This window comes from Oncorhynchus kisutch, linkage group LG18 (assembly GCF_002021735.2).
Source record: "Oncorhynchus kisutch isolate 150728-3 linkage group LG18, Okis_V2, whole genome shotgun sequence".
Classification (NCBI taxonomy): domain Eukaryota; kingdom Metazoa; phylum Chordata; class Actinopteri; order Salmoniformes; family Salmonidae; genus Oncorhynchus; species Oncorhynchus kisutch.
The window spans coordinates 6401978-6413933 of NC_034191.2; the positions used below are offsets into that span (position 1 = coordinate 6401978).

At 45.2% G+C, this 11956-nt stretch overlaps 1 protein-coding gene across 1 annotated transcript in view; it reads left to right on the forward strand.

Annotated features, from left to right (window-relative positions):
- The window catches only part of LOC109882178 (small G protein signaling modulator 2-like), a 116666-nt gene that overhangs the window by 61557 nt on the left and 43153 nt on the right, over positions 1-11956 (forward strand). The window contains exons 4-8 of the mRNA XM_031795361.1: positions 167-340; positions 1135-1202; positions 1440-1588; positions 8547-8681; positions 10070-10194. Coding sequence (XP_031651221.1) covers positions 167-340; positions 1135-1202; positions 1440-1588; positions 8547-8681; positions 10070-10194 — 651 coding nt within the window. The remainder of the gene's footprint in view (positions 1-166; positions 341-1134; positions 1203-1439; positions 1589-8546; positions 8682-10069; positions 10195-11956) is intronic.

Below are 11956 nucleotides of genomic sequence, written 5' to 3' on the forward strand. Positions count from 1 at the left end.
TGAACCCTACCCTTAACACCTACCTCGAACCCTAACCTTAACTCAAACCCCTACCCCTACCTCGAACCCTAACCCCTACCTCGAACCCTAACCCCTACCTCGAACCCTAACCCCTACCTCGAACCCTAACCCTATAATTTACTGTCCTTTGCCTTTTGCCCCCTAGAACCCAGAGGACCCAGCGTGTGGGTCAGGAGCCCCTGAAGAGGCAGGGGTCGTCGTCTGCAGGTCGCGCCCCCCAGCCCCTCTCCGCTCAGGCCATCAAGCACATCTGGGTTCGCACCGCCCTCTTCGAGAAGGTCCTGGACAAGGTCGTACAGTACATCGTGGATAACTCCAGGTAAGAAATGAAAAGGCAACTTCTGCATTAACTCACACTGCATTGTATGCAAAGAGCAACATCTTGTCCATGTCTGTTCCAGTCAATTTAATTAGCTTTCTCCCTGTTGCTTTTTGTTCTGCACATGACATTTCTGCCTGTCTTGAATTGTCAGACTCCCTCATTTCATTCCCTCCTTTGTCTTGCATAAAGCCTAATGGAGTCATTTGAGTGTAGTTTTTTCATTGTTTGACACAATGCTCTTTTGTTGTTTCTCTACATTGCGTGTGTGTGTGTGCGTGTGTGTTGTCTCTACATTATTGTGTGTGTGTGTTGTCTCTACATTATTGCGTGTGTGTGTGTGTGTGTGTGTTGTCTCAACATTATTGTGTGCGTGTGTGTATGTTGTCTACATTATTGCGTGTGTGTGTGTTGTCTCTACATTATTGCGTGCGTGTGTGTGTATGTTGTCTACATTATTGCGTGTGTGTGTGTTGTCTCAACATTATTGTGTGTGTGTGTGTGTGTGTGTGTGTGTTGTCTCTACAGTAAGTGCTATGAGAGGGAGGCTCTGATGTGTGTGTGTGTGTTGTTTCTACAGTAAGTACTATGAGAGGGAGGCTCTGATGTGTGTGTGTGTGTGTGTGTGTGTGTGTTGTCTCTACAGTAAGTACTATGAGAGGGAGGCTCTGATGTGTGTGTGTGTGTGTGTGTGTGTGTGTGTGTGTGTGTGTGTGTGTGTGTGTGTGTGTGTGTTGTCTCTACAGTAAGTACTATGAGAGGGAGGCTCTGATGTGTGTGTGTTGTCTCTACAGTAAGTACTATGAGAGGGAGGCTCTGATGCATGACTCAGTGTTTGGACCCATCCTGGCATGTCTACTGGGTAAGTTGACCCTAAGAGCTGTCCTAATGCTACATTGGGTTGTTATAACACCCCTACGGACTGTTATAATGCTACAAACTGTAGATATTATTTTTGCTCCCCCCCCCCCCCCCCCCCCATCCCTCCTCCAGTGGGTCCCTGTGCTCATATATTTACTCTCTCTCCCTCCCCCTCCCTCCTCCAGTGGGTCCCTGTGCTCATATATTTACTCTCTCTCCCTCCCCCTCCCTCCTCCAGTGGGTCCCTGTGCTCTGGAGTACACTAAGCTGAAGACGTCCGACCACTTCTGGACGGACCCGTCGGCCAACGAGTTGGTCCAGCGCCACTGGATCCACGGGGCCCACCGGGGCCAGGACGCTTCCCCCAGCAGGAGGCCCGCTCTGGGGGTGAGAGACACTGGGTCCCTGGGGGCCTGAGGAATGCATGGGGCTCTTACTGGAGCAGTTGGTCAATACTGTACAATTCATTCCGTAAGGAATCAATGAGCAGTTATGGCAATACTAATTTCCTTTTTACAGTTTAAGTCAGAAGTTTACATACACTTAGGTTGTAGTGATCAAATCTCGTTTTTCAACCACTCCACAAATTTCTTGTTAACGAACTATAGTTTTGGCAAGTCGGTTAGGATATCTACTTTGTGCATGACAAGTCATTTTTCAGACAATTATTTACAGATAGGCTAATTGACATTTGAGTCAAATGGAGGTGTACCTGTGGATGTATTTTAAGGCCTACCTTCCAACTCAGTGTCTCTACTTAACATCATGGGAAAATCAAAAGAAATCCGACAAGACCGCAGAAAAAAAATGGTTGACCTCCACAAGCCTGGTTCATCCTTGGGAGCAATTTCCAAACACCTGAAGGTACCACGTTCATCTGTACAAACAATAGTACGCAAGTGTAAACACCATGGGACATGCAGCCGTCATACCGCTCAGGAAGAAGACGCGTTCTATCTCCTAGAGATGAATGTACTTTGGTGCAAAAAGTGCAAATCAATCCCAGAACAAGAGCAAAGGACCTTGTGAAGATGCTGGAGGAAACAGGTATGAAACATTCTAAATCCACAGTAAAACGAGTTCTATATCGACATAACCTGAAAGGCCGCTCAGCAAGGAAGAAGCCACTGCTCCAAAACCGCCATAAAAAAGCCAGACTACGGTTTGCAACTGCACATGGGGACAAAGATCGTACGTTTTGGAGAAAGTCCTCTGGTCTGATGAAACAAAAATAGAACTGTTTGGCCATAATGACCATCGTTATGTTTGGAAGAAAAGGGGGAGGCTTGCAAGCCGAAGAACACCATCCCAACCGTGAAGCACGGGGGTGGCAGCATCATGTTGTGGGGGTTCTTTGCTGCAGGAAGGACTGGTGCACTTCACAAAATAGATGGCATCATGCATGAGGAGGAACATTTTGTGGATATATTGACGCAACATCCCGACATCAGTTACATTTTGGTCGCAAATGGGTCTTCCAAATGGACAATAACCCCAAGCATACTTCCAAAGGCAAAATGGCTTAAGGACAACAAAGTCAAGGTATTGGAGTGGCCATCACAAAGCCCTGACCTCAATCCCATAGAAAATGTGTGGGCAGAACTGAAAAAGCATGTGCGAGCAAGGAGGCCTACAAACCTGACTCAGTTACACCAGCTCTGTCAGGGGTGAATTTTGGCCCATTCCTCAACTTATTGTGGGAAGCTTGTGGAAGGCTACCCAAAACGTTTGACCCAAGTTAAACAATTTAAAGGCAATGCTACCAAATACTAATTGAGTTTATGTAAACTTCTGACTCACTGGGAATGTGATGAAAGAAATAAAAGCTGAAATAAATCATTCTCTCTACAATTATTCTGACATTTAACATTCTTAAAATCAGGTGGTGATCCCAACTGACCTAAAACAGGGACATTTTACTTGGATTAAATGTCAGGAATTGTGAAAAACGGAGTTTAAATGTATTTGGCTAAGATGTATGTAAACTTCAGATTTTAACTGTAGCCAGGATAGTTCACTTAGTAACAATTGTTTTCCCAGGAGTCCTGGGAGCAGTTTCTCAGAAGGGCACAGACCCTTGTGTGTTAGACAATAGGGCTAAGTAACTACAATGTTATTGGTTCAAATCCCCGATGGGTAAAGGACCCAGTCAGTTTCAATCATGGTCGCATTGTCTGCGTCCCTAATGGCACCCTATTCCCTATATAGTGCACTACTTTACACCAGGGCCCTATGGAACCCTATTCCCTATATAGTGCACTACTTTACACCAGGGCCCTATAGAACCCTATTCCCTATATAGTGCACTACTTTTGACCAGGGCCCAATAGGTGCCAGTCACATTCTGTTAAAGGTCCCCAAAGCACACAGTTGCCTGGGTCGCTCCTCTTTTCAGTTCGCAGCAAAAACAAGATGCAACAAACAGTCAAACTGGCCCATTTTATCTCTGTTTCTACATTCAAAGACAATCATGGACACTCTTTTACTGACACTTGTGGCTGCTTCGCGTGATGTGTTTTATCTGCCATTTTGTCCTTTGTGCCTAACAATTTTAGTGCCATGTTTGTGCTGCTACTATGTTGTGTTGTCGTGTTGTGTTGTTATCGTGTTGAGTTGTTATCGTGTTGAGTTGCTGTCGTGTTGAGTTGCTGTCGTGTTGAGTTGCTGTCGTGTTGAATTGCTGTCGTGTTGAGTTGCTGTCGTGTTGAGTTGCTGTCGTGTTGAGTTGCTGTCGTGTTGAGTTGCTGTCGTGTTGAGTTGCTGTTGTGTTGTTGTCGTGTTGAGTTGCTGTCGTGTTGAGTTGTTGTCGTGTTGTGTTGCTGCCATGTGTTGTTGCTATGTTGTGTTATTGTCATGTTGTTGTGTTGTCATGTTGTGTTGCTGCTATGTCAGGTTGTTGTTGTCATGTTGTGTTGTGTTTCTGCTATGTCGGGTTGTTGTCATGTTTTGTTGTTGTTGTGTTGTGTTTCTGCTATGTCAGGTTGTTGTCATGTCGGGTTGTTGTCATGTTGTGTTGTGTTTCTGCTATGTCGGGTTGTTGTTGTGTTGTGTTTCTGCTATGTCAGGTTGTTGTCATGTTGTGTTGTTGTCATGTTGTGTTGTGTTTCTGCTATGTCGGGTTGTTGTTGTGTTGTGTTGCTGCTATGTCAGGTTGTTGTCATGTTGTGTTGTTGTCATGTTGTGTTGTGTTTCTGCTATGTCGGGTTGTTGTCATGTTGTGTTGTTGTCGTGTTGTGTTTCTGCTATGTCGGGTTGTTGTCATGTTGTGTTGTCATGTTGTGTTGTTGTCATGTTGTGTTGTGTTTCTGCTATGTCGGGTTGTTGTCATGTTGTGTTGTGTTTCTGCTATGTCGGGTTGTTGTCATGTTGTGTTGTTGTCATGTTGTGTTGTGTTTCTGCTATGTCGGGTTGTTGTCATGTTGTGTTGTCATGTTGTGTTGTGTTTCTGCTATGTCGGGTTGTTGTCATGTGTTGTTGTCATGTTGTGTTGTGTTTCTGCTATGTCGGGTTGTTGTCATGTTGTGTTGTGTTTCTGCTATGTCGGGTTGTTGTCATGTTGTGTTGTTGTCATGTTGTGTTGTGTTTCTGCTATGTCGGGTTGTTGTCATGTTGTGTTGTTGTCATGTTGTGTTGTGTTTCTGCTATGTCGGGTTGTTGTCATGTTGTGTTGTTGTCATGTTGTGTTGTTGTCATGTTGTGTTGTGTTTCTGCTATGTCGGGTTGTTGTCATGTTGTGTTGTTGTCATGTTGTGTTGTGTTGCTGCTATGTCAGGTTGTTGTCATGTTGTGTTGTTGTCATGTTGTGTTGTGTTTCTGCTATGTCGGGTTGTTGTTGTGTTGTTGTCATGTTGTGTTGTGTTGCTGCTATGTCAGGTTGTTGTCATGTTGTGCTGTTGTCATGTTGTGTTGTGTTTCTGCTATGTCGGGTTGTTGTCATGTTGTGTTGTGTTTCTGCTATGTCAGGTTGTTGTCATGTTGTGTTGTTGTCATGTTGTGTTGTGTTGCTGCTATGTCAGGTTGTTGTCATGTTGTGTTGTTGTCATGTTGTGTTGTGTTTCTGCTATGTCGGGTTGTTGTCATGTTGTGTTGTTGTCATGTTGTGTTGTGTTTCTGCTATGTCGGGTTGTTGTGTTGTTGTCATGTTGTGTTGTGTTTCTGCTATGTCGGGTTGTTGTCATGTTGTGTTGTTGTCATGTTGTGTTGTGTTTCTGCTATGTCGGGTTGTTGTCATGTTGTGTTGTTTTCATGTTGTGTTGTGTTTCTGCTATGTCGGGTTGTTGTCATGTTGTGTTGTTGTCATGTTGTGTTGTTGTCATGTTGTGTTGTTGTCATGTTGTGTTACTTGAAAATAAAAGAGAGCCACACACTCTAGGAGCTCAGATGCAAAAATATAATGTCCAACGTTTCGACAGCCAAGCTGTCTTCATCAGGGTATAATCACAAACACTGCGGGATGACTCGTTTATATAGTGTCAAAAGACACAGGTGTCTGTAATCATGGCCAAAAGTGGCCTGATATCATTGGTTTATTCTCAAATATTAAAATGGCAGACAAAGAACAGCATATAAAAAACTAATGGGTAGCATACGATTATAGATTCATTTTAGACTACACAAGCTTACAAACAATTATAATGTCAAAGTCACAATAATCACAAGAATGGCTTCAGATCAAAGTCTACGTTGAGACCGAAGGGAGCAAAGATCTCATATCTCAGAGCATCTTAGCACCATTAGGTGCAAAAACTTACCCAGATGAGGCCCACTTTTTGAAGGCAGGCCACTCGATTTCGTCTCTGCGTTATATTGGCATCAAACATGTCACCCTCCCTAGGAGAAGGGGTGACCTCGACAATTTATTGTTAAAACGAGAGGATGCCTGGATCTTAAACTTAAAGACCCTTGCTCTCTTCGGTCTCAACGTAGACTTTGACATGTTTGTGATTATACCCTGATGAAGACAGCTTGGCTGTCGAAACGTTGGACATTATATTTTTGCATCTGAGCTCCTAGAGTGTGTGGCTCTCTTTTATTTTCAAGTGTTCTACTCCGCTAGCCAGCACCTCTAGCCAGCACCTCGCCTAAACAGGTTTTCTACTCCGCTAGCCAGCACCTCGTCTTAATAGGTGTTCTACTCCGCTAGCCAGCACCTCGCCTAAACAGGTTTTCTACTCCGCTAGCCAGCACCTCGTCTTAATAGGTGTTCTACTCCGCTAGCCAGCACCTCGCCTAAACAGGTTTTCTACTCCGCTAGCCAGCACCTCGTCTTAATAGGTGTTCTACTCCGCTAGCCAGCACCTCGTCTTAATAGGTGTTCTACTCCGCTAGCCAGCACCTCGTCTTAATAGGTGTTCTACTCCGCTAGCCAGCACCTCGTCTTAATAGGTGTTCTACTCCGCTAGCCAGCACCTCGTCTTAATAGGTGTTCTACTCCGCTAGCCAGCACCTCGCCTAAACAGATTTTCTACTCCGCTAGCCAGCACCTTGTCTTAATAGGTGTTCTACTCCGCTAGCCAGCACCTCGTCTTAATAGGTGTTCTACTCCGCTAGCCAGCACCTCGTCTTAATAGGTGTTCTACTCCGCTAGCCAGCACCTCGTCTTAATAGGTGTTCTACTCCGCTAGCCAGCACCTCGTCTTAATAGGTGTTCTACTCCGCTAGCCAGCACCTCGTCTTAATAGGTGTTCTACTCCGCTAGCCAGCACCTCGTCTTAATAGGTGTTCTACTCCGCTAGCCAGCACCTCGTCTTAATAGGTGTTCTACTCCGCTAGCCAGCACCTCTAGCCAGCACCTCTAGCCAGCACCTCATCTTAATAGGTGTGCGTTTCTTTTTCTTCTAGAGTTGTTGTGTTGCTGTCATGTTGTGTTGCTGTTGTGTTGCTGTTGTGTTGCTGTCATGTTGTGTTGCTGTTGTGTTGCTGTCATGTTGTGTTGCTGTTGTGTTGCTGTCATGTTGTGTTGCTGTCATGTTGTGTTGCTGTTGTGTTGCTGTCATGTTGTGTTGCTGTTGTGTTGCTGTTGTGTTGCTGTCATGTTGTGTTGCTGTCATGTTGTGTTGCTGTCATGTTGTGTTGCTGTCATGTTGTGTTGCTGTTGTGTTGCTGTCATGTTGTGTTGCTGTCATGTTGTGTTGCTGTCATGTTGTGATGCTGTCATGTTGTGTTGCTACCATGTTGTGTTGCTGTCATGTTGTGTTGCTGTCATGTTGTGTTGTTGTCGTGTTGTGTTGCTGTCATGTTGTGTTGCTGTCATGTTGTGTTGCTGTCATGTTGTGGTGCTACCATGTTGTGTTGCTACCATGTTGTGTTGCTGTCATGTTGTGTTGCTACCATGTTGTGTTGCTGTCATGTGTTGCTACCACGTTGTGTTGTTGCCATTTTGTGTTGCTACCATGCTGTGTTGTCATGTGTTGATGTCATGTTGTGTTGCTACCATGCTGAGTTGCCATGTTGTGTTGCTACCATGCTGTGTTGTCATGTGTTGTTGCCAAGTTGTGTTGCTACCATGCTGTGTTGTCATGTGTTACTGCCATGTTGTGTTGTTGCCAAGTTGTGTTGCTACCATGCTGTGTTGTCATGTGTTGCTGCCATGTTGTGTTGTTGCCAAGTTGTGTTGCTACCATGCTGTGTTGTCATGTGTTGCTGCCATGTAGGTGTTGTTGCCAAGTTGTGTTGCTACCATGCTGTGTTGTCATGTGTTGCTGCCATGTTGTGTTGTTGCCAAGTTGTGTTGCTACCATGCTGTGTTGTCATGTGTTGCTGCCATGTTGTGTTGTTGCCAAGTTGTGTTGCTTCCATGCTGTGTTGTCATGTGTTGCTGCCATGTTGTGTTGTTGCCAAGTTGTGTTGCTACCATGCTGTGTTGTCATGTGTTGCTGCCATGTTGTGTTGTTGCCAAGTTGTGTTGCTACCATGCTGTGTTGTCATGTGTTGCTGCCATGTTGTGTTGTTGCCAAGTTGTGTTGCTACCATGCTGTGTTGTCATGTGTTGCTGCCATGTTGTGTTGTTGCCAAGTTGTGTTGCTACCATGCTGTGTTGTCATGTGTTGTTGCCATGTTGTGTTGTCTTAGGTCTCTCTATGTAGTGTTGTGGTGTCTATTTTCTCGTGATGTGTGTTTTGTCCTAAAATTTTTATCCCCCTATCCCTGCAGTAAGCCGTTAGCCTCTTGCTAGGCCGTCATTGTAAATAAGAATTTGTTGTTAATTGACTTGCCTGGTTAAATAATGGTTAAATAATGGTTAAATAATGGTTAAATAAAAAGGGACAATCAGTCAGGATCTGAGTCACGTCCTTACACAATCAATACTCAATAACGTAGACCTTTCTCATGGCCTGTTTCCCAGATCCAGAAGAGACAGTCCAGCGTCAGCATGTCCGAGGATAAGTTTGCGGCGTCTGCACGGGAATACGTGGAATCTCTTCACCAGAACTCCCGTACTCACCTGCTCTACGGCAAAAACAATGTCCTGGTCCAACCGGTAAGACGACACAGAGTTTTAATACTGTAACATGTAGTAGTGTTATTGTAGTACTGTACAAATATTTTTAGTACAGCCAAGAAGAGGATCAGCCACCTTTCTGAACCGGCTTCCTCACTAGGTTTCTTCCTAGGTTCCTGCCTTTCTAGGGAGTTCAAACCCCCTCCAGTCCCCTCTCCTGTTTTCAATACTCCAGCCCCCTCTCCTGTTTTCAATACTCCAGCCCCCTCCCCTGTTTTCAATACTCCAGCCCCCTCCCCTGTTTTCAATACTCCAGCCCCCTCTCCTGTTTTCAATACTCCAGCCCCCTCCCCTGTTTTCAATACTCCAGCCCCCTCCCCTGTTTTCAATACTCCAGCCCCCTCTCCTGTTTTCAATACTCCAGCCCCCTCCCCTGTTTTCAATACTCCAGCCCCCTCTCCTGTTTTCAATACTCCAGCCCCCTCCCCTGTTTTCAATACTCCAGCCCCCTCTCCTGTTTTCAATACTCCAGCCCCCTCCCCTGTTTTCAATACTCCAGCCCCCTCTCCTGTTTTCAATACTCCAGCCCCCTCCCCTGTTTTCAATACTCCAGCCCCCTCCCATTCTGAGGATAACAACACTGAGCCTTTTTCAACAAAAACAGTAAGAGATTGGAGAACACGTTGAGAGGGATCTTAGACCATTCCTCCGCACAGAATCGTTCCAGATCTTTGCTATCCTTCATCGGTTCTTATGGACTGTCCTCTTCAATTCAAAACCACAGGCTTTTCAATGGGACTTCAAGTCCGGAGACTGAGGTGGCCATTGCAAAATGTTGATTTTTGTAGTCAATTAACCATTTCTTTATAGATTTTGATTAGTGCTTGGGAGTTTAGTTGTAATTGCTAGAAGATCCACTTGAGGTCCATGTGTCAGCCTCCTGGCAGAGGCAACCAGGTTTTTGGGGCCAAAATGTCCTGCTACTGGGTAAAGTTCATGATGCCGTTGGTCTTAACAAGGTCCCCAGGACCAGTAGAAGATAAATAGCCCCATAACATCACACATCCACCACCATATTCTACCATAGGTATGAGGTACTTTTCTGTGGGGCGGCAGGTAGCTTAGTGGTTAGAGCGTTGGACTAGTAACCGGAAAGTTGCAAGTTCAAACCCCCGAGCTGACAAGGTACAAATCTGTCATTCTGCCCCTGAACATGCAGTTAACCCACTGTTCCTAGGCCGTCATTGAAAATAAGAACTTGTTCTTAACTGACTTGCCTGGTTAAATAAAGATAAAATAAAATAAATAAAAAATACTGACGTTTATCAACAATAAGAGCTCTATTTTCATTGGCACTTTGGGATACCCGGTTATGGTCAGATAGCATGAAAATAAAGCTCTTTGCCCCCCCCTCCCCTCCCATATAGAAGAAAGAGATAGAGGTGTTGCGGGGGTACCTGTCTCTTCACCAGTCAGGGGACAACCTCACCTTGAAGTGGACCCCTAACCAGCTCATCAACGGCACCCTGGGGGACTGTGACCTGGAGAAGAGGTAGGTACAGGGACAGAGGAATATAAACTGATTGGCTAACAGCCATGGTATATCAGACCGTATACCATGGGATATAGAGGAATATAAACTGGGTGGTTGGAGCCCTGTATGCTGATTGGCTAACAGCCGTGGTATATCAGACCGTATACCATGGGATATAGAGGAATATAAACTGGGTGGTTGGAGCCCTGTATGCTGATTGGCTAACAGCCGTGGTATATCAGACCGTATACCATGGGATATAGAGGAATATAAACTGGGTGGTTGGAGCCCTGTATGCTGATTGGCTAACAGCCATGGTATATCAGACCGTATACCATGGGATTTAGAGGAATATAAACTGTGTGGTTGGAGCCCTGTATGCTGATTGGCTAACAGCCATGGTATATCAGACCGTATACCATGGGATATAGAGGAATATAAACTGGGTGGTTGGAGCCCTGTATGCTGATTGGCTAACAGCCATGGTATATCAGACCGTATACCATGGGATATAGAGGAATATAAACTGGGTGGTTGGAGCCCTGTATGCTGATTGGCTAACAGCCGTGGTATATCAGACCGTATACCATGGGATATAGAGGAAAATAAACTGGGTGGTTGGAGCCCTGTATGCTGATTGGCTAACAGCCATGGTATATCAGACCGTATACCATGGGATATAGAGGAATATAAACTGGGTGGTTGGAGCCCTGTATGCTGATTGGCTAACAGCCGTGGTATATCAGACCGTATACCATGGGATATAGAGGAATATAAACTGGGTGGTTGGAGCCCTGTATGCTGATTGGCTAACAGCCATGGTATATCAGACCGTATACCATGGGATTTAGAGGAATATAAACTGTGTGGTTGGAGCCCTGTATGCTGATTGGCTAACAGCCATGGTATATCAGACCGTATACCATGGGATATAGAGGAATATAAACTGGGTGGTTGGAGCCCTGTATGCTGATTGGCTAACAGCCATGGTATATCAGACCGTATACCATGGGATATAGAGGAATATAAACTGGGTGGTTGGAGCCCTGTATGCTGATTGGCTAACAGCCGTGGTATATCAGACCGTATACCATGGGATATAGAGGAATATAAACTGGGTGGTTGGAGCCCTGTATGCTGATTGGCTAACAGCCATGGTATATCAGACCGTATACCATGGGATATAGAGGAATATAAACTGGGTGGTTGGAGCCCTGTATGCTGATTGGCTAACAGCCGTGGTATATCAGACCGTATACCATGGGATATAGAGGAATATAAACTGGGTGGTTGGAGCCCTGTATGCTGATTGGCTAACAGCCATGGTATATCAGACCGTATACCATGGGATTTAGAGGAATATAAACTGTGTGGTTGGAGCCCTGTATGCTGATTGGCTAACAGCCGTGGTATATCAGACCGTATACCATGGGATATAGAGGAATATAAACTGGGTGGTTGGAGCCCTGTATGCTGATTGGCTAACAGCCATGGTATATCAGACCGTATACCATGGGATTTAGAGGAATATAAACTGGGTGGTTGGAGCCCTGTATGCTGATTGGCTAACAGCCATGGTATATCAGACCGTATACCATGGGATATAGAGGAATATAAACTGGGTGGTTGGAGCCCTGTATGCTGATTGGCTAACAGCCATGGTATATCAGACCGTATACCATGGGATATAGAGGAATATAAACTGGGTGGTTGGAGCCCTGTATGCTGATTGGCTAACAGCCGTGGTATATCAGACCGTATACCATGGGATATAGAGGAA